Source organism: Monodelphis domestica, chromosome 3 (genome assembly GCF_027887165.1).
Source record: "Monodelphis domestica isolate mMonDom1 chromosome 3, mMonDom1.pri, whole genome shotgun sequence".
NCBI classification, from domain to species: Eukaryota; Metazoa; Chordata; class Mammalia; order Didelphimorphia; family Didelphidae; genus Monodelphis; species Monodelphis domestica.
Genome location: NC_077229.1, coordinates 152,578,176 through 152,602,305, shown reverse-complemented (window position 1 = coordinate 152,602,305; position 24,130 = coordinate 152,578,176). Strand labels below are relative to the sequence as shown.

Below are 24,130 nucleotides of genomic sequence, written 5' to 3'. Positions count from 1 at the left end.
TTCTTCCCTCAAAGAGAGGTTTTGTGACTGGGATGAAAGCAGATTCTTTGATCTAAGAGGGCATGGTTGTTCTCAAGGCTCTTGCATCCAGGGTCCTTGGATGTCTCCATCAGGATCTGAGGTGGCCTGAATTACCTTTTAAGTGCTATCTCTCATCCCTCCCTCAGAGTGCCTTTCCTTAAGAAGAGATCTTGAAGAGCCAAATCCCATGATTTTCCATATGAGCCATAAAAATCCCCCAAATGGTTAACTACATGACAACTGAGGTCATCACTACCTCTAAATCCATGGCTAAACATTTCTATTAAGGGAGACAATTATGTCAACAAAAAACATGTTTTTAATAGTCATTTTAGTAGCTTAATAGTTAATTTCCTCATATGTAAATTGAAGGTCATCATACTGACTACCATGTGGTACTTACTATATCCTACTATGGGACAAGGGAAAAAAAAAAGCTTTTAAACTTTAAATAAGCCAACCAACCAAACAAATATCATCCTTTCCTTCCAATCAGGTAACTAAAACTGGATAGAAATACAAGAAATTCAATAACTTTAGGTAGGCATTTTGTGAGAAAAGAATCCTTATGTTGTGGTAGGGAATTCATATTAAAATGAATCTGTTAAATAACAAGTGAAACCTAGGTAAAATGTCATATCTTACCTTACTGTGTATATGTTTAAATTAAAATCAGCCAGTGATTTAGAAAAAGAAAGTTAACAAATGTGCACTTGAAATTTATGTAAATCCTTAGGAAATATTTTATTTAAGTATTATATTAGTATACACCATTGACCGTAACCAGAAAAGCAATCATCATGACTGGTCACCAGAAACAGATAAATTATTTTAATTCAACAAATTGTATTCAGCATTTATTAAACCTCTATTATGTCCCCAGCATTGTGCTTTGTGCTAAGACTATAAAGACAAAAAATTAAACAGTTCTTGCACTTAAGCAGTTATATATAATTTTTCATGTGCTGGTGACAATTCTATATACTTGACATATTACCAAAAGATTTATTAAAGGATCACAAATTTAGAGTTCAATGGTATCATAGAGGTAATCAACTTCAACCTATTCATTTTAGTGATGAATATACTGAAGCCCAGAAATGTTTAGAATCTTGCCCAAGGTAGCACAGCTGGAAAATTTCTAAGGAAGGATTTTAGTCTAGAGAATTATAATTCTAAATTAAGTCCTCAATGCCCTAATGCCCTATATCATATTGCCTTTCAGCAATACATTTTAATAATATACTTAGCCAGTGTTGTATGATAAATTCATATACATGAAACTATCTTATTAATAGTATTATTAATATTTTGTATAATTTTAAATTTTCTTTCTCATAGCAATAAGTATACTTTTTTAAACAATGATGACATAGGAAAGATTGATTTGATTATTTCTAATTAAAAATGCTAAAACTGGGGACTTTAGGAGATAAATGACTTAAGAAGCTGGAGTCCCCGCTCTAATTCTTCTAATTCCTTGTGTAAAAGTCTTTAACTCATTAATTGTGATCAACCAGTTCATAATCAAGGATGACAAGGTCATCTGGTAGTCACTGACAAGGGTTCTCAGATGATAAGTTCTCTCCTATCTCCACCAGGTTTTACTTGCTCAGACCTTCCTTGCCAATATGAATCTTAGAGTGACATTTTTTATTTCAGGAAAGCAAAAGTCATCTCTTGAAAATGAAAAGGAACCTCCTTTAACCAAATTCTTTTCTCCAAAAGCAATGTGGGGCTGGCCAATCAGGAGAAAGGCTGATTTCCTCTAATAGTGTTTTACATTAGTCTGAGAAGAAAACTGTTTTCTTCAGCATGGAGTTAAGAACAAAATAGGACAGCCAAAGAGAGTAGAAAGGAAAAGTTAGACTCTGATACCCTAGGTCCATGTTGGCAAAGGTTTTCAAATTCACATGCCCAAATTGCAACTGCAAACTGCCTGTGAGCCCCCGAATTACCCTAGAGGATGGAGGAAGTGCTCACTTTGAGCAGCTGGACAGAGGGGTGGGGCATGCAAAAATTTTCCTTCAGTACTGAGAAGAGAGGGAAGGGAGCAGCTCCCCTATGTTGGCTGGGTATGCATGCCAATACTTCACCAGTACTGCCTAGAATTTTAGGGAAATCCAATGGCACAATATATTTAAATACAAATAGAGAGACAAAATACAGGAATTGTCTAACATTTTGCACTTGCTATGTACCATGACATACTTCTTTTTAATCTAAATTGACTAGGCATAATGTAGACTCTAAAAAATGATGCCTATTTTTCTACTTAAGGCATTTCTCAATAGATCCTTCCAATCACTCAGTTTGAAACCTCAACTGCTCACTTTTGTTTATATCTATATGTATATATGTTGCTATTTTTCAAGGCAATGTAAGCTTTTTGAGACATTCTTGAGGCAGAAACTTTTATACTTGCATCATTGTGACATGGGCACTGTACCCCCAGAAGCTCAGGCAAACTATTATCAGGGAAATTCCTTTGCTCCCTTACATCCTCATGACTCCTAGCCTATAACATCCAATGACCCCTATAGGACCCTGACATAATTGTCCTCCTTCCATCCTCCTTTAGATTTAAGATGGACAGAGATGCACCTCCAAGCTACACCTCGATTCTATCAGGCTATATCTCAGACAACTGTCTGTTCCCTAAAACTAAGGAATCTTTATGAGGGTCATTCCCTATATCTCCAGGCAGACCCCAGTCAGATAACCAAACACCTGACTGAATGCCTGAGGGTTTACCACTCTAGAGTCCTGTCCACACCATGACACAGCATCTGTTGTAAAGGATATAAAATCCCCAGAAGTGATGTTGTCTGGGGGACAGTTTTTCCATCTGTGATGTCCTCACAGGGAACAGCCTTTCTTTTAATGCTGTCCTCCCAAGGAACCACTTCCCATCTTGCTGTTCCACCTTGCTATCTTCCTGGCCATTCTCAACATTACTTTCCTAAATTAATAAATTTCCCTTTTTGTTTTTAAGCTAAGTTTTAGAGTCTTGCATTCTTGCAAAAGGTATCCTTCCAGAAACCCCAGGGGTACATATCTGAACCCCATAACAATTGCACACTCAGAGCCTAATACTGTGTTTGATGTATGTAACAGATGACAAAAGCTTGTTGACTGATTGATAATTCCTAATAAATTCTAGTAAATATTAAAATTAAATTAATAAAGGTCAAATATTTAAAATATGACATTTCTATAAATTATATTTAGTAAATACCCTTTAAAATAAATTTGAACAATGATCATTTATGACATTTTTAAAAAACATATAATTTATAACATATAACAGCAATTCACAAGTGTTTCTAGAAATTACATTCTCTGTTTGGTAGTTTTCTATTTCTCTGGCTACCTGTCATTCTACCAATCTTTGCCTCTCTCACCAATTTTTTCTCTCCTTCTCCTTCCTCCCATAATATAAATATATACATATAAAATTCATAGTATAGTACTTCTTTCTCCACAAATTCATAATTGCATGAATATAAAACAGTCATAGCATATATCTATATAGCACTAAAGGAATGAATTTTAATTTAAAGAAAACAACTAAAATATTTTTTATCCTCATTTATACCATATTTCATTTTCCAAATTTATCAAAGTTCAACTTTTACAATATAGCCATGCCAAAGGTAGAAACTTGGATTCACAATCTTATTTTCTAAAGGCATCATCATGAATGAAAGGGTATATTTATATATACATATATATGCATACATATACATATGTATAGAGGCATGGAAGAAATATATTAGACCTATGATTTCAGTGGTACCTACTCTGAAGTTTATAATCTTAAAGAATTACCTGGAGCCCAGAAATGTCAAATGATTAGACTAGTATAAAAAAAGCATATATATATATATATATATATATATATATACATGTTATGTGGAACCTGTTCTTTATCCATTGTACCATGATATCTATCATGTGTGTACGTATGTATACAAGTGTACATGCAACATGCACACAAAAGAAATTGAAGTTGTGAAAATCTCTGCTGTTAATGCCTATGTGTAACTGTTTTATAAAAAAATAAAATTTTCTTACCTTATTTGTATTCACTGCTGTGATAACCCATACACATTGAGCATTGCTATCATATTGGAATGGAAAGTTGGGAGATGTGAAGGTACCACTTGGTCCTTGAAGATTAGAACCACACGTCTTCACTGCAAAAAGAAATTGTATCTAAATAATACTTATATTCAATCCACACATCAACATGCTCATATAATATATATTTATAAATTTACAAATATGATTTGGATAGAAAATTATAGAATCATAACCACTTTGAGTGAAATTATCATTTCCCTTGTAATATTCTAATGGAATAACATCAAAATTAAAATGTTGGGTTTTTCCCAAGTTCACGAACTCAATCTTTTCTAAACAAATTGAAAACTGGTCCTGAATAAAACATGATAAACTGTCTATTGATTTTAAGTAGGTTAGTTTAATTTTTTAAAGTTTAATTTAATTTTAAGTAGGTTAGTTTAATTTAAAAAAATAATTTGTCAAATAGTTTGGTAACAAAACTACAAAATGAAAGAAAGGATTTGAATTAAAGAAGCTGGTTGGTAAATACTGTCATTGATTCAATTTATTGAGTACAATTAAGGCACAAGGCATTATATTTTTGTATTATTTTTAAAAGACAACTTTTCTGTTGTTTACACATATAAAAGTTAATTTTCTTAATATGTTAATGATCTGACTCAGAAACAATTCCTAGAGCTATTATACTGTGCTACATAGATCAGGCTCATTAAATACCACTTAACGTACAATGAGAAACATTAAATAAATGAACAAATAAACATCTAATGGGATATTTTTTAAAAAAGTGATTTTTGCAATAGCAAAATACTGAGAAAATTTATCTTAAATCCAAAAGTTACCAAAAGCACTTTAAGGAGCAAACAATATATGTCGTGACTACAGAACCTTGGCTGTAAGATGGGGGGAGGTTCATGACAATAAATTCTCCTTTGCAGGAACCCAGTGTCCTTAGTCCTCTTTCAGAACTTCTCTGAGTTTGATGTTCTTTCAATTGATCTGATTGTTTTAATGAAGAGTGCCACAGAAAATACTTTTGGACTGACTTTGCATTAGCAGGGAAATTTCAGGTGTTCTCTGGTAAAGCCTAAGAGAAATTTTCTTGAACTTCCAAGAGAATCATCTATGATTCAATGATTCTAGAAGAAATTTTTATGTGCTTTATATAGAAAGGAATACCTAGAAATTTTGTGCAGATTTTGCTTGGATGACTTTATGCTCAAGGCAATTAAGAAAATTTCCTCCAATGCAATTTGGTGTCTCTCATAAAGGATGAGGACTGTTCATCTTGGGAAGAGTACCTAGACCAATGATGGGGAACCTTTTAGAGATGAAGTGCCAGGCCCTACCTCCACCCCACCCACCAGACTAAGTGTTGTGCCCATGCCCCTCCCCACACTGAGTGTGTTCTCCTTCCCCCTTTACTCCACCCAGGGGAGAGAGGAAGCACTCCCACTGGGTTGCTGGGCAGGGAGGTAGGTGATATAGTTTGGCTTGGGGAGAGGGAGAAGTGAGGGGTACAAGCACTCTGCTCTCCTTTAGTTATGTGAGCTATGATCCCCTCAAACCTAGAAAAAAGCAAAAAAGCCCCAGTTTACAGGAAAACCCCTAATTTATAAGAAAATATAACTCTCAGGTTAAATGCCATCATCCTGACAAATTTGCAGCCTTCCTTAAGTGGGTATGCTCCAAATTAACCTTTTTTGTCAAAGGTCAAGGGTTGAAGTCAGGTTTTAATCTGGATGCAGGGCTGATTGGGAGATGACAAGCCACTCTTGTGTTTTCCAGAGCTTTTAGCCCACCTGTTTTATGTCAGGCAGGCCCCCCCTCTTTTAGAATGCAAATTGAACAGGCTAGTAAGAAGTGAGAGGACTAAGAATGAAAATAAAGGCCCCCAAATTTGCTGGTGAAAGAAACTGTGGAAGGTTGCTGTAGAACAGTGAAGAGATTTAGTTTAGCCACATGTTCATAAAACTTATTCCTAAATCATTAGACCACAGTTTTGAACATTTTAAAGGTACAAACTCAATAGACATACTCCTGAATCCTCAAATTACTTTTCATAGTAAAAACACTGGTTGCTTCTGATAGTGTAAAGACATTTGATGTTTCTCTCTCACTCAGGCCAAAGGGAATGAAGAAGCCATTTTATTCTGAATGAGGTGGGGCAATCCTGCCCTGCAAGGGATGCTGTTGTCTGGAAGAGGCCTGTTTATAAACTCCTACTGGGGAGAGGGAAAGGGAAGCAGTGGAACTGTGCCTCCCTCTATTTTTCTAGTTAGGAATTCTGGTGAACTCAGTGCTGCAGGGAGGGGCACACTGAGTCCTTGGGGCACAGGTCCTTGTCATGCCTGCCCACAGAGAGGTCTATGCATGCCATCTCTGGCACACATGCCATAGGTTCACCGTCGTGGATATATATCAAGCCTTTCCTTCTAAGAAGGAAAGGTTTGATATTTTCTTTTTTCCTTTTCTTTATGTTTGGATTGGGGTTGGAATTCTGTAAGCACCAAGACAGGCAGAAGGGAAAGAAATGGAAGGGCAGTTAAGCAAACATTTATATTGTACCTACTATGTGCCTGCATTTCTACTAACTGCTTTATAATTATTATCTAAGAGAGCTAATAGCAATAATAGCTAACATTTATATGGTACTTATTATGTGCTAGTCTTGGTGCTATGCACTTTATAATTATTATCTCATTTGATCCTCATAACAAACCTGAGAAATAGGTGTTGTTATTTTCCTCATTTTACAGTTGAGAAAACTGAGGGAAATGGAGGTTAAATGACATACAACTAGGAAGTAGCTGAGACTGAATCTGAACTCATGTCTTCCTGACTCCAGGCCCACTGTTCTGTCTACTGAGCCATCTAGCTTCTAGGAGAAGGGGAAGGTAGGGAACAGAAGAGAAAGTAGGTGTATTGACTATGGCCCTACTATATTCCAGGCTCCATGCTAAGCACTTCACAAATAACATCTTATCTATTAGAAATGATAAGCAAGAAGATTTCAGAAAAAGCTGGAAAGATCTACATGGAATGATACAGAGTGAAATATGCAGAACTAGTAGAACATTGTACATAGTAACAGCAATATTGGATGATAATTATCTGTGAAAACTTGGCTATTCTCAGCAGTGCAATGATCTGGGATGATCCTGAAAAACTCATGACAGGGAATGCTATCCACCTCCAGAGAAAGAACTGTTGGAGATGCCTTTCACATCAGTGTGTCTTTGGTTTTATTTGGGGGTTTTGGTTTTGTCTGAGTGTGCTCTTACAACAATGACCAATATCAAAGTGTTTTGCATAATAATTAAAAATGTAAAAATGTTTAAATATCTTATTTAATTCTTCCAACAACCCTGGGAGGTAGATGCACTTTTTACCACACATTTTTTACCACTGAAGAACCTTAGGTAGACAGAAATTAAGTGATTTGTCCAGGATCACACAACTAGTAAAAGTCTGAGCTCATTTGTGAACTCAGGTCTTCCTACTTCCAGGCTCAGCCTCTCCACTGTACCACCTAGCTGCCTTTATTAAGCTATAAATAGAAATGCATTATATTTTTGTTTGTCCAATCATATCTGACTCTTCAGTCACTCCATTTGGGGTTTTCTTGGTAAAGATACAGGAATGGTTTGCCATTTCCTTCTCCAGTTCATTTTAAAAATAAAGAAACTGAGGTAAACATGGTTGAGTGACTTGTCCAGAATCACCCAGTTAGTAAGATGAATATTCCTGACTTCAGGTCAAGCACTACATCCACCAGCTTCCCTTAAGTAAATTTTCATTAAACAAATTCATCTTTATGTAAAGAATTTTGAAGCAGCATTCCAAAAAAACAAAACAAAACAAACAAAAAACACCTATGTTAACTTTACAGTACCTGTAACGTGCTCTTTCTCTCCCTACTTCTGCTCCTCAGGTTGATGCTCTGCTTCCCATCTCCCACCCCAAGAAAACAAAAAATTATAACCTTCCAAGTAAAAGCATAACGGAAGCAAGGCAGTTCATCACCTCCTGGATCAAGATCAGGAGCTTGCTTTGAAGCCTCTAGTGCTAATGAGGGGAACCCTTGGCCCCCAAAGGTCCAGCAGCTCATGCTATCTGCTGTCCCTATGCATGGGTACCATGTCTCTGTCCCCACCCGTTCCCCCACGCCCCTAGCCCATATTGCTGGTCCTCTCCTCTCCCTGCATCCTGCCTGTGCCTGCCACCAATGTTTTCTTCTACTTGATTGTTCCCCTGCCTCTGCCCAGGCTCAGAATGGTCCTCCGCCTGAACTTGCTTCTCTGTGCCAGCCCCGCTGTGTCCTTGAAACTTGAGCTGGCCCCTTCCTAGGCTATATCTCTCTCCTCCTTTCCCCATGTCCTTGGCCAAATTTATATTGTAAAAATCTCTTTAGCTAGAGGTCTGCGGAGAGGTCCACTTAGATAAAGGGAAAAAGCTTTCTGTACAGGCAAATGTTAATGAAGGGATTTCATTAAGGCACTGGGAAAAATATTCAAAATTGATAATGCAGAACTCGACCAAATTGCTAGAGCTACCCAGATCTGGGGATTATAGACACTGGTAAAGGCACTCCGGGAAATTTGCTGATTACAGCAAATTTTAAACGGGAGGTAGAGTGTACTGCATGGACGTTGATTGAGCCAATCTGTCAGCCTACCTCAAGTAATTACTGTATACAGGTAAGAATACTTCTAAGGAATCAATCAGTCAATAAAGGGCATTGAATGAGTGGCAATTTGAGAGACTGACCCCAGAACCTATGCTGCATATAGATTATACTACCTGAGTCTCATAATAAATAACCCTCTGAGGTAGATATTGCTATACCCATTTTACACATGAGAGAACAGAGGCTCTAGGAATTTGAATAAATTTGCTCATTCAAGCTACTGTGTGTTAGAGGCAAGATTCACACCAGTCCTTCTTGACTTGAAATTTAGTAGACTGGGAAGACAGGCACTATTCAAATTAGCCTCTTCTCTTCAGCCTTGTTGAGGAAAATTTTCCAGATTAAATTTTTTTCATTCCTCTGTGCTCTATAATATATGATCTATGTGTGAGACAACCAGTGTGGTTCTGTTCACTTGGACTTTAGATATGCCTAAAGTAGAATTGAATTAACAGTAGAAAATGGATAATAATTCCAAAGTAATGATGAAGAAATGCAGAGAACTGAGAAAGTTTCACAAACCATTGAGACCTATTTTTAACCCTTACAAAAAGTCTTCATCTTAACCTCTTTTTAAACCCTAATTTGTCAGTCCAAGAACAATGATAACTTCAAAACCTTCCCAAGTCAATGGCATCCTTCTAATCTACTGATGAAATCATCAGTAGATGGATGTTAGAAGGTAGAATTAAAGGACTATTTTGGCAAAAAGCCAAACACATTTATACAAGATACATTCCCTTCCATTGTGTTTCATGTTAATAAATGTTATGAAATATGAAATCCAAAAAAATCAATTCAGCTCCATGGCCCAGTTTTCTCAGATATAATGTCAACTGGATGAAGGATGATGTTGAGCACTCATTCATGTTTCTTTATGAATTATTATATTACCTTAAAATGCAGGTCATTTCTCACTTTGCATTCCACAAAAGATAATTTCTCTTTTACATTTTGAAGGGGAAGGAAAACTGTCAGTAAATTTGATTATCAAATTAGGAAAACAACCCCTTTTGGAAAGTTTCAAAAGAAGTCAGCATAGACTAGAAAATTTTTTTTCTGAGAAAATGACTATATATATACTTAACTCCTTAGACTAACTTGGCATATAATAATTAAAACAGCTTATTAAAAGCATGCTTATTCAAAACCCCTAATATCTATAAAATGGATATTATAGAGATAACAATTCCTACTCTATCTACCCCCACAAAGCTGCTGTGAGGTTAACTTGAGTTCACAGAGGTAGTTATTGCAAAAATTGTTCAAAAGCATTAGAGCAATGGAGAACATCTTTATTAAGCCCAATCCTCCCTTTTCTAGCAAATGCCATATAAACAAGTGGCAATAAAAACCACAAACGGTTCTATCTTCCTCCTCCATATTGACTCTGCATTCAGAGGCTTAACTAGAACAGGGAGGCTGAGGTATTGTTTACAAGCAGTGACATCTGGAATAGGCATATTTTTTCTTCTCAGCCCTCCATCAGCCTCTATCCCTACAGGCTTTGGTGGGAAACAATAATTCCTAGGACAGGAGTAAGGAATGGGATTTCAGGTCAATAATTAACAGAAAGAACAAGAACAGATTAAGGTCCCACCTCTCCTAGTAAAACTTTATCTGATTCACAAAATGTTTAATATGTACAGTTTCCTAGTCATAACTCCATTCCTTGGAAAGGTGGGACACCAAACTATATTCTCCTTATGTGTCACAGAAAGTATGATGGATTGAAACCAAACAGTAGACATCAAATAAATGCCTTTTGATTGACTACAATGTCCATGAGTCATCAGAACAAAAAGCAGGTACAAAACAAAACATTAGAAAATGGTTGACAGAACCACAAAGACGGAAGTGGTCTCATTACAATTATACAATTAATTCCCTTTAAAATATACCAGATAAGTTGTGGTGTAGTCTCTGCTATCCCCTACTCCCAGAGGCGTGCACGGGCACACACACACACAGACACACACACACACACACACACACACACACACACACATAATACACACAAACATTATGTGATTGCTGATTGCATATAATTTTGGAATAATCAAATTGAAAAAGAAAGTTACTGTAATATTGAAGAAAGGTAAATGTTATGGTTTCCAAAAAAGCTAGGAGAACTTTGCTCAATTTAGGGCAATAAATTTAACTCAATCCTGGTAATATTCAGTAATATATTATTATAATATGCTAGTCAACATCTAGAAAAGGCTGTGTTAATATGGATTCTTTCAATATCAAATCATGTCAGACTATCTAATCTATTTTTAAGCATTGTACAAGACTGGCATATTGGGGCAATTCTGTGCTTGAAATTTACCTAGATTTTAGGAATCCATTTGATCAAATATTTCATGCCAGGATTATTGGCAAGATGGAGAGATATGGGCTGGTACAGTTATGTAGTATAGGAAGAAGTTGAATAACCAGATCCAATAGAGTAATTATTAATGGTTAATGGTCACCTGGAAAGGTATCTAGTAGAATGCTCTAAAGATCCATGCTACCTTGTGCAATTTTAATTTTGTATTAATGAATTGGATATTGGCAGAATTGGAATACTTTTCAAATTCCAGGGCAATACTAAGTTGCCATTCCAACTGGAAAATTAAGCAATGACCTTTGTGTAATTAGAATTTTGCAGCATTCCTCTTTTGTCCTCACATTGCATCCTTATGTTTTGTAGATAAAAGTTTCTGTAACTCCCCCTCTCTCTTCCTTCTCTGACTTTTGCAGTCTGGGTAAACATCTTTTTACCGATTGTTTTACTTTCTTCTACTTCAAGTGATTATTAATAAATCTTATAAAATCTAAGACTTGGAGTTATTATATATTAATTTTTAATCTTACATTTCTGGCAACCACTTTGGAAAATTAATTCACAATTTTTTAAAGATAATTTTGAGTAAAGATAAAGAGTTTTCCTGGTGATGGGACTCTGCCCACCACAAGAGCCAGGTAACCACATCTCTCCATGTGCCATGTGCTCCCATGGCTCTCCAGCTACTGTTCCTGCTGCTTCTGTTGCCACTGCCTCCCAGGTTTAACAAGGCACTGCCTGGGACTCCTTGTCAAAAGGGATAAGCTGAGGTTCCTGCTCAGAGGGTTAAGTATAAATCCCCTTTCTTCACTCAAAATGGGTTTCAATCCTGTGCTAGCTGCTTTTCAGCAGGGAAACACAGCATGGAGCAGCCCCTTCCATGCTGCCCACCCCAAAACACAGTCTAGCTTCCAAACCCACTGAGGTATCATGGAGTCACTGGTTTTACCCCTGTGGGGGGAAGGGTCAAAACTCTTCTCCCAAACATTCCTCATGAGGTTTTTACTGCTAGTCAGTGCATACTGGGGTAGTGCCACCTATGGACAGGAAGTAGAAATTGTAATAATGTCCCAGTTTCCTGTCTATCTCAAACAGTTCCTGTTTCCAGAGAGCCTTACTGAGTTCAAACAGCTCCTAGTTTTAAGATGTCTTTTCTTACTACCGTTCCTAGAAGTACTGGAACTAGTTGGACACTCTGAAATTTATCCATTCCTCCCCAAGAATATATCTTGAGTAATCTCAAGATGCAGAAGGGAAATTCTACCCAGTCTCTGCAACACACCCAATATGGGTTTTGTCTACACTATGCCCAGTGCAAGTAAGGGGAACCCCAGAAGTTTGACCAAAGGAATCTAAATGGATGATGATTCAGTGTAGGAGAAGGAACCTTAATGAGATCTGGAGGTGAATTTTAAGCTTTTTCACACTCCATTGTTTTATTGAGGTTAATTCTTTCTGTTTTGTTCCCCTCCAAATAGTGAACAAGTCTTTATTGGAACTGAAGAAAAGGACTCTTGAATTTAATGCCTGTATCCTGTCATGTATATTTTATTTGCTGAATGTTTGTTTTAAAATTCAATTTTGTTTTTTAAGTTCACATATTAATCTGATCTATACCATTCTGTTATACTGAATCATTTTCAGTTACTGTGTTTTAACTATTAGCTATATGTTCTGTTACATTGTCTTTATTTGTACCTCCCCATATAACTGGACTGGAGAAAATACCATTGTAAAAGGCCAAAGGCAAGTTGAGCAAAGCCTTTTTAGTGGCAGAACCATAGGTATTCTGAGTTTGTCTCCAGATCCATTGAGGTCACATGTTGCCTTAATAGCCTTTTGTTCCTTTTTGCCTTTGTTAATTGTCATGTAGATGATGACAGATGGACTCCATCAAACTGGTTACAACCTGTATGCAACCTTTGGAGAATTTAATGAGCTAAATATCTCTATTGATTTTAAGGGGTCTTCAGATGTGATTTTCAGATATCTGATAGCATCCTTACCTCTGACTGATCATTTGCCTGCCTTTGAGTTGTTTGTAAGAAGAAGTAAGGGTCCGTTTAGTAGCTGAAATGAAGTGCAATAGCACTGTTGTATTTTCCTACCTTGGCATTTATTAAAAATGTAATGGATGAGACATCTGAAGTGATTTTCACTATTTAGTCCTCAGCTCCACATTGAAATGGATGGGGCATTTTGGTGACAGGTCTTCTACACTGTTAAAGACTCATTACAGAGGGAGGGAGGTTCCCCAACAAGGAGATCGGTTACCTTGTGATGGGTTATAATCTCATCCAGGAGGCGGGAAGGATTTCCCTGGGAATCCTAGTAGCTTTTGAATGGATTTTTATATTTGTAACTCTTTAGCTTACTCTCTACCCTTCCACAAGAATGATCTAGATTATTTGTGATATTTTAGACCCAAAAGGTTTTCATCAGTAGGATAGATGTTTGTGTTTTTTATAGGCTCCTCTGCCACATTTTTGTAATGATGGCATTAATAGACTTTGTTAAAAATATCAAAGCCAAGGTTGAATGATTGGCTAGATCTATTGAAATTGTGATAAGTATCCATGAGTTCATGGGTTTTTTAAATGTCACACAGGAAGTGGCTATAGACTCATGTGAATCATGATAGTGGGATTGTTTGCTATTGTCATTAAATGGGCTATTGTGATTTTGGGGATTTTGGTACTTCTTTAAATATGCATTACCTGTTGTACTACTGTCTTATAAAGCTGTTACTTGGTAAAAATCATTTCCACTCACACTGTGGATCATTGCCAAGTTAAAAAGGAAATGGATCTCATTTTGGGGTGAGGCCTTTGTATTCTATCTCTCCTTGGCTGACACAGTTTGTCACTGACTGTGAACTATATATTTTTTGATTTTTTTAAATTTTATTATTCTTTTCCCTTATATGAATAATACAGTATTTGAGTTTTCTTTTTTCTCTCTTTTTTTTGTACTTAAAACACATGTTACCAGTATTAAAGTTTTTTTGATTTTGTATTAGGGTAAGTTTAAAATGTCCATTAGACCAAATGTCAACACATACCCAAAAGCTTTAGACTATGGAACCCTGCCATTCATTGTTTAAAAGACTATAGGACTTTTATTAATGATTATGTCTGATTCCAGGAGAAGGGATCATTAAAGAGCTTCTATACAGTGCCAATGAGCACAAGGTCAAAGAGACCAACCAATCTGGTGAAATTGATGAGATTCTGAGCCAAGACATGGGATTTGAAGTTGTCTGAGGTCCCAGGTTGAGGCTGTTTGACATATGTCGGACACAGGTCTTCCCTGTGCCACATTCTACCAAGTACTGAAATTTGGCTACCATCCTGGCTTCCCTATCCCTGAGACAAAAGGTAAAGTCATACCAGAAAATGCTATTTCACATTTGCTGCTAAAATCTAGTCTTTTTTCTTTCTTTCAGAGTATGGCAAATTTTCTATAGTCCTGGCTACTAATTGGGTAAGTGCATAACTGCTACTACAGGCTTATGGAACATAAATAACTTTAATCAGGTACTGATTCAAGGACCTATTATAGGTTTATCTTTCCTTACTTAGAATTTTTACACATAACACTTTGATAGTTTATATTTCATCCAGAAGTTATTTTTTCTCTTTTATTTGGATTTTATGATGTTTTTGATTTTCTTTTGAAAATTGATTCATATACCTCAGAACTCAGCCATGTATCCCAGAGTGATCCACGTGTTTGTCAACACCCTCCTCTGGGGGGATTGTTGCAAAGTTTAAATTCTTTGGACAGTAATTTTAGGATAAGAAATTTGCTACCTCCTTAAATCCAGAAAGTGAACTATTTGGAGAAGGTACCATGAAGATGCCTGCAGAGATCACACAGTGTACCAAATGATCCAGAGTAAACTTTGGTCTGTGGTGGGATTGAATACATGTATTTTGAATGTACTCTTATACCAAAGGGGACTGACCCCAAATTGACTTTTTGTTCAATATAGCAATCATTGGGATTTTTTCATTTTATTTTCCTCTTATCCCCAAATTATTGTAATGTCCCTTTAGAAACTGCAATATTGTATATACCTTTAGTTAAAAATCTTTAGAGCTATATAAGCTGGTTATATTTAAATGATCCATTGGAGAGACTAGTCTCCCAGAGGATCACAGGGGAATTGTGTAATTAGAATTATGTACCCCTAGACTACATTTCCCAGAATTCCTCTTTTGTCGTCATGTTGAGTCCTTGCGTTTTGTGGATAAATGTTTTTGTAATTCAGCTCTCTCTCTTCTCCCACTTTCATGGCCTGGGTAAACTTCTCTTTACTGATGTCTTTACTTCAAGTGATTATTAATAAATCTTATAAAATATAATACTTGGAGTTATTGTATATTTACTTTTAATCTTAAACATGTAAGGAGGGATCCTAAGCCAGTCATCTTTTTCCCACTAGATTTCACCCTTTGCATTTCATCTTCCTTTCTCTTTTGATCTTGGAGGCAATAGGGAGCCACTGGAGTTTATGGAGTGGTGGGTGGTGACATGTTTGGACCTGTACTTTGGGAAAATAAGTTAAGGGGCTAAATAAAGAACTGACTGGACCAGGGAGAGATTTGAGTCAGACAGACCAGGCTATTGTAATCCTCCAGCCATGAGGTAATAAAGGCCTGCACTACAATGGTCACAGTGCCATAGAAGACAAGTAGGCATATTGGAAAAATGTTGCAAAAGTAAAATCAACTGGCCTGGGCAACATATTGGATATAAAGAGTAAAAAAGATAGTGAGGAATCCTTCTAGGTTGTGAGCCTGAAGGACTAATAGTATGGTGTTACCCTCTGAAGGAATAGTGAAAGTAGGAAGGGGGAGGGCTTTCAGGAATAATGATGAATTCCATTTTGTATATATTGAATTTAACATGTTTATTGAACATCCAGTTCAAGATAACTGAAGAGTAGCTGGAGATGTAAGACTGGAAATCAGCAGAGAGAATGGAGCAGCAAAGACTGATTTGAAAATCATCAGCATAAAGATTTAATTAAACTCATGGAAGCTGAGGAGATCAACAAGGAGAAGAATAAAGGGTCTAGGAAAAACCCAGGTATCCTGTTTGAGGGCATAATCTGGAGTTGGAATCAACAAAGGAGACAGAGGAGGAGTTATCATAAAAGGAGGAGGAGAACCAGGAGAGAATCCTGTCCAGAAAACCTAGAAAGAAGAGGGTATCGAGGAGGAGAGAGTGTTCAACTGGGTCAAAAACTACAGAGAGGTCAAGGTAAATGAGGATTGAGAAAAGATCATTAAATTTGTCACGTAAGATTAGTGATAACTTAATATAGACCAGTTCTGGAGGAATGATATGGTCAGAAATCAGATTTAATGGGTTAAGGAGAGAGTGAGAAGAACAAAAGTGGAGGCATTTATTGTTGATAGTCTTTCTAAGGAGTTAATTGTGAAGTTGCTGGAGATATAGAATAATATTTAGCAGTGATGGAAGAATACGTAATGGCTTTGTTTTAGGATATGGGAGCCAATTGTAAGAAAGTGAGAGATTGAAAGCAAATGAAAGAATAGAGAGGACAGAGGGGAAAATCTGTTTGAGGAGATGGGGTGGAATGGGATCATTTTAAGAAGTAGAAGGATTAGCTTTGTGAAGGACTAAAACCACTTCATCAAATGAAACAAACAAAAAAAGGAAAAGTGGCAAAAGGTATTTGAGTGATAGATGAAGAAGAAGGGACAAGAGGAATTCCTTTGGCTTCATTTTTTCCTGTAAAATATAAAGCAAAGTTCTTAGTCAATAAAGTGAAGGGAGAGGGAGCCATACATTTTTGAAAAAGAATGGAAAGGTTTGGAAGAGCTGCTCTGCGGAAAAAAGATAGTGAATCGATAAAGGAGCTAATAGGATTGCCCAGCAGCATTAAGGACCTAGTTGAGATATGTAACATAAATTTATAATGGACCTAGTCAGAATAGTTGCATGATTTTTTTAACCTTCATTCATCAGTTTAGGTGTAGGAGCAAAGACAATAAATGGCAGGAGTGAAACATGGCTAAGGCTTGTCTGGATATATTTGGCAATATGATAAAGAGGCTAAGAATTTAAGAGGAGGAGATTATGGGGAGGATGACATGTAGGCCTTTGGAAGTGAAGTCAGAAGATGTAAAAAGTTAACTTATGGAAATGGGATTTTCACAATTCCTGAACACAGAGAGGAAATGATTATGAGTTATGTCAGGATCAAAGATACGGCCATCTGAGGCTGGGGTTGAGTAGAAGAGTAGTTCATGGGAGGCAAGTAGGTAAAGAAACTGAGTGGTTAGGGTATTTGAGAAAGAAAAAGTATGTATGTTGAAGTCCTCTAGAATTAGAGATTCTTAACCTGGGATCTAGGGACCTCATCAAAAACAACATGGATAAATTTCAGGGTGTCCTGGAACTTGATTGAGGAAAAAACACCCATCTTTATTTTCACAAAATTCTAATTGATGTTTGACATTTCCTTCAATTATTTTTAAACATTATTCTGAGAATCTGTCCACAGGCCAAAAGAGTCCATTACATGCACACATATACATGCACATGCACATGAACACAGTTAAGGGCTGCTAATCTAGCCCTTCTCACTTAGCCACTGAATAAATCATAAAGATTAGAAGTAAAATTTAATGAACATCTGTATTGTACTTTCAGGTTCTCAATGGACATGAAATACATGTTTTTTTCTTTGATTCTTACAAGAATACTTTGATATAAGTATTATAGGTGCTGTCACCCCTTCTCATAGATGAGAAACCTGAAATTCAGATAGGCAAAGTGATTTGGTCATAGATATATACCTATTGACAGTCCAAAGTAGAATTTAAACCCAGGTCTTTTCCAACTGCGTCCAACTCACTTTCTTACTATATCATACTGACCCTCTAAGTAAGAGTCATGAGACTCAACTGATATCTAAAAGTTAAGCTTTGGATCAGAGACACATAAGCAGTTTAATTAAAACTTGCCAATTCAATAATGACATGACATTATTTTATGTTCAGGGGAAAAAAGGCTGAATTTAGAGTCAAAGGACAGGATGAAAACTTTGATTCTGCTACTAGTAACCTATGCAACCCTGGTCAAATCAACTATCCTTACACTTCAGATTCCTCAAATGTAAAATGAGTTAATTAGATTAGGTAACCTTAAAGTTCCCCCCTAAGCTTCAGTCTATAATATGGCACAAGCCCCAGGTTTGGTGGTTTAATTCAGTTTTTATTGTGGTGTTGTCTTTAGTGATTATAAACAAAATCATCCTTGAATATTTTTGACTAGATATAGATATGTTTTGAATTAAAAAAATATTCTTAAGATGTTCTAACATTCTTTTAAAATGTCACTAGTACTATTCATACAACTTAACTTTACCATAGGGAATGACAACTTATGTATCTGTATATATACACACAGATACATATATATATATATATATATATATATATATATAACATATGTACCACAGATGGCATTTGAGCTAAGGTTGAGGCCCACTTTCTATAAAAATGTGAAATAATAATAACTCCCATTTATATGATGCTTTAAGGTATGTAATTTCAAAGTACTACATACATTTTATTATAGCTTTATAAGAACCCTATGAAGTAGTTACTGAGGTATTATTATTCCCATTTGAAAGATGAGAACCCTCAGGCTAGGAGAGATTAATTCACTTGCACATAGTTGCTAGAAAGTGACAGAAGCAAGATCTGAATTCAGATCTCACTTATTTCCTTTAGTAGTGTTCCTTGTATTCTAACACAAAACATCACAAGAAATTTTATTCATTGGCCAAAAACATACTCTTTGTACAACCCTTGCTCTCAGACAATTAATTAAACAAGCATTGGATATTATGTATCCCAGGCACTGTGTTAAGCTCTAAGTATACCAAGACAAAAAGAAGATAATTCCTGCTATCAAAGTTGATATTTTTACAAGGGAGATATAATATGGGAAGATAAACTCACACATACATAGGTATATATATATTATAATGAAAGAAATTAATATCAATTTCCCAATGGTTCTATGAGCTCATTGACATCTTAATGACTTAGATAATAATATAACCTGTGGAACTCTTGTCCTCTCATATACCACAGGGAGACAATCCACTGTAAAAAGTATATACAAGAGAGATGCAAATCAAAACAACTCTGAGGTATCACCTCACACCTAGCAGATTGGCTAACATAACAGCAAAGGAAAGTAATGAATGCTGGAGGGGATGTGGCAAAGTAGGGACATTAATTCATTGCTGGTGGAGTTGTGAACTGATCCAACCATTCTGGAGGGCAATTTGGAACTATGCCCAAAGGGCGACAAAAGAATATCTACCCTTTGACCCAGCCATAGCACTGCTGGGTCTCTACCCCAAAGAGATAATGGACACAAAGACTTGTACAAAAATATTCATAGCTGCGCTCTTTGTGGTGGCCCAAAACTGGAAAACGAGGGGATGCCCATCAATTGGGGAATGGCTGAACAAACTGTGGTATATGTTGGTGATGGAATACTATTGTGCTCAAAGGAATAATAAAGTGGAGAAGTTCCATGGAGACTGGAACAACCTCCAGGAAGTGATGCAGAGCGAGAGGAGCAGAACCAGGAGAACATTGTACACAGAGACTAATACACTGTGGTATAATCGAACGTAATGGACCTCTACATTAAGGGCGGTGTAATGTCCCTGAACAACTTTCAGGGATCCAGGAGAAAAAAAACACCATTCATAAGCAAAGGATAAACTATGGGAGTGGAAACACCGAGAAAAAGCAACTGCCTGAATACAGAGGTTGAGGGGACATGACAGAGGATAGACTTTAAATGAACACTCTAATGCAAATACTATCAACAAAGCAATGGGTTCAAATCAAGAAAACATCTAATGCCCAGTGGACTTACGCGTCGGCTATGGGGGGTGGGGGGGAGGAAAAGAAAATGATCTATGTCTTTAACGAATAATGCTTGGAAATGATCAAATAAAATATATTAAAAAAAAAAAGTATATACAAATAACAAGCATTTTCAAGGAAGAGAAGTCTCACAACAGCTGTCATCAGAGAATGAGGAAGCAGCTGATCTGTGTGCTGAAGGAAGCTAGCAATTCTCTGAGACAGAGGAAATGGGAGTACATTCCACTCCAAGAAACCCAATTGTTCCAAAGCAAGGTTAGAAGGCAAGTTTGTCTAGAATGGAAAGTTGATGTATGGGGGTCCTATGAAATAAGATGGGAAGAGTAGGTGAAGAGTTATATTGTAGAGGCCCTTGAATGAAAGGTCAAGGAACCTTTAAAAAAGTTGTAGCATAGAAACAATAGAAAGACATTGAAGGTTAATTACTGTTAAGGTGTTAACTAAAACTTATCTGATAATGATCTAACAAATGAGTGGTTCCTTTCAAGCATCATATTAAAATAATTTTATTGAAAATGGGGAATCTAACATACAAAGTAAATAAACACTATTGATAGAATAGCAGGTGATAGGGTTGATATTTTGGGGAAAAGAGTTACCTGTTTTACTTGTTCCTATTTTTGGCTCTGGTATTTTAGAAAGTGGAATAAATAGGCAGGGCAGGGGTATGGGAATATGGAAATAAAGAAGAAAGAAATCTGGATTTTTTTCATACTATTCTTGACTCTGTAACTAGCTATATCACCTTGGGCAACTAACGTCTGGGTCTCAATTTCCTTACCTATAAAGTGATGGAGGTGATTTAGATGATCTCTAAGGTCTCTTTTAACTCAAAGGATCAAGTTAATTAATATCTTTAAAGAATTTTGCATTCCTTAAATGGACTATGTAAATGTTAGCAATTATTTTTTGCTAAAATTAATAGGTAGTTAATAATAATATTTTGTGGATCTATGAAAAACATGTTAATTACCTGACATCTTCTATTAGCCTAGCAACCTTTCCAATTGAGCTTAGAAAAGACTAAGGCAAAGAGTCTACTATATATGGGAAACAATGTTAATTTGTCTAAAGTCAAGTGGCAAAAACACTGGCCTGACTATCTAGCTTTAGGATAGATCAGTCATTTGGTGTTTTAAATCCTTGAGGATTTGAAAAGTGTGTTGCCAAAAATGAAAAATAGGGAGAAGCAAATCAAATTTAAAAAAAAAAAAAAGAAAAAGAAAACATCAAAGATGGATGAAATCCAGATGCTTAAGCTATTTGCTTTTAACTCATCCAAATCCTAGGAGATTCTGAAAATGACATACAGGCATCTCTAGAACTTTTATTCATATTATACCTCTGAGTGACATATAATAAACCTTATTTTTTAAAATAAGAATGCATCTGGGGGCAAAATGAAATTCATTTACTTTGTGTGAGCACTGACATGATGTAGGGAAATGGGTGGAAAGAGCAGTGGGTGGGAAATGAAGAAACCTATATTATTTCCCTGGTCTTGTCACTAACTAGCTATTTGTCTTTAGGCAAGTCACATAGCTCTTTATGCTCATACTCTCGTCTCTAAAAATGATATATTTATACCCACTCAGCTCATGAAGATCAAGTCATTCAACAATTAAGAAAACACTTTGAAAAATAACAAAAAAATCAAAATAAAATATTTTTCAATATTATAATAATCAGTTTAATCTAAACCAAGAGATATGAGAAAGCACTTCCCCATTTTCCATTTGGTGTTGCAGGTGATAGAACATTTCATGCCATGCCAAATTTCTGTGATGTGTTGGTAAGTTCTAATAATTTTTTTCTCTTTTTTATTCTTTGTCTATAAATTGTAGCTTCCCGTGAGGGAGAGAAAAGAGGCATATAGGTGATATAAAAACAAAAAGGTAACCACAAAATCATATATTTAAATACTTACTTAAATATTTAAAATACACATAACATGAAAAATTGGATAGATTCCTGGCCTTAAAGTAAAAAAGATCTACATTAAAGTTCAAGGTCTGACACATACTGGGTATTGCTTAACCTAGAAGATAACTTACATCATTAGTAGGAATTTCTTCCCCCAGGAGTTTGCTATATCCATGAATTCAGATTCAGTATTTACCCCTTTCCCTGTTTTTATAAATCTTAGCTATTATTATTAATTGATTCAACTATTCAATCACCTGTAACTAAATTTCCATTAATTGCATTATTTAATTGATTACTCATTAATTACTAAAATTAATTAATAATTAAGTAATTAATTGAGAAAAAAAGTGTTACCTCTGTACCACTAGCTGCCCTAGTACAGTTGGAAGGAATCTGTTATCCTTGAGAAATTCAGGTGGATGCCTGGGAGTCTGATATATCATCTTTGCTATGAGTACTATCTTTCAAGACAGTCTGGTCTATTATCACTGTGACTCTAAATAGTCATGCAAGTAGACATCAGGGATACCCTCATTGAACTTTCCAGAGTAAAAGAGTTGTTGCTAGCCCTGAATTCCAGAATAGTTTTCCATCATTTGTGATACTTTAGACTTTGTAACCAATCATACTTATTTCCATGTGTAATGCTTCCTGTTTTGTTTTGTTTACTTATACATCTGAAAACTGGCTGAATGCTATTAAGCTCTACCTTATGGTGTCTTGCCTGGCTGACTTGTTGTCCAATTATTTAAGTTGTGTCCAGCTATAAGAAGGACATTTAATTAAGCAGTCTCTCATTTTAATAGAAATTCCTTTAGGAATTTCTTAATTCATAATTAGTAGGAATTCTTAAGAATTCATTTAGTTTGATACCTTGCAACTGTGTGATATGTAGTAAGAATAGAGTTGTGCCAAAAAGTTTGTTCATGTAACTGGATTAAGAATATAGTCCCAGGGAAGCACCTGAGTAATAGTTTTAAGTGTATATGATACTATATTACTTTATCATGTACTTTTTATTAATTTGACTCAGATAGGAAGGGAGAAAGCCCTGGAGAGGATCGGGAATTTCTTAGAAATGGGAGTTGGGATGTATTACATCAAGAATCATCTGTAATTAGTCCAAGTCAAAGGGTTCTGACCTATTCAAGACCTCTAAGTTTGTGCTACTTATGTTGCATGACTCCTGCAAGTCTTCTCCCTCCTCCCCCCCCATCACTCTGTAAATTCCTCTTTTTGACCTTTAGAAATCCAAGTTGATTGTTAGATATCTCAGATTCAACTGAGGAACCTGCAGATCTCTGACTTACTTGTCTTACCCACCAAATAAAGTTAGACTTTGCTCAGAGAGCACTTTCCTCAGCCTTTTTCTTGTACAACTCTTCATGACCCCATTTGGGGTTTTCTTGGCAAAGATACAGAAGTAATTTACTATTTCCTTTCCCATCTCATTTTACAGATGCAGAAACTCAGGCAACTAGGGATAAATTATTTGCCTAGGGTTACATATCCAGTAAGTATCTAAGTTTACATTTGAACTCATGTCTTTGTGGCTCAAAGTTGAGTGCTCTATCTACTGTACCACCGAGCTACGCACAGCTGGCTGACAGAACCATTTTATAGGTAACTGCTAGTCTTACATATAAATTGAATTTACTCAAATTATCTTAAAAGATCCTCAGTTTACCTTAATTTCAATCACAACAATTTCATGGTGAGGATTTATAATATTAATAAAGTTGCTGGAACTGCTTCTGTTGTTTTATAAAAGGTTCATTTGGGCTCTACATTTCATGTACATAGAAAAGATAGTTATTCTGCCAATTAAGAAATATTCATTCTAGCTCTTAGTATATTACATGAAAGAACAGAGGAAATAAAAAAATAAATTTAAAGGACCATTTTTTAAAAAATTTAAGTCTCATTCAAGTTTTATATTCCATGATTTTAAGAAGTCCATCAATTGACCAAACATATACTCAAGTATTTCTTTACCTTCCTACCTTCTAATTAAAGATAATGAACTCAGAAATTATATGTGTTTGACTTTCATTGCTTAGGAGCAGCTTTTTAAAATATATATATTTTTAGAATATTTTTCCATTGTTACATGATTCATAA

The 24,130-nt window shown here is 35.8% G+C and overlaps 1 protein-coding gene across 7 annotated transcripts in view; it reads right to left on the bottom strand.

The window, feature by feature from the left end:
- The window catches only part of CSMD3 (CUB and Sushi multiple domains 3), a 1,668,414-nt gene that overhangs the window by 855,030 nt on the left and 789,254 nt on the right, over positions 1-24,130 (bottom strand). For all 7 annotated transcript variants that reach the window (XM_016431868.2, XM_056823169.1, XM_056823168.1 and 4 more), the window contains one exon: positions 4,099-4,220. In XM_016431868.2, the coding sequence (XP_016287354.2) occupies positions 4,099-4,220 (122 nt within the window). The remainder of the gene's footprint in view (positions 1-4,098; positions 4,221-24,130) is intronic.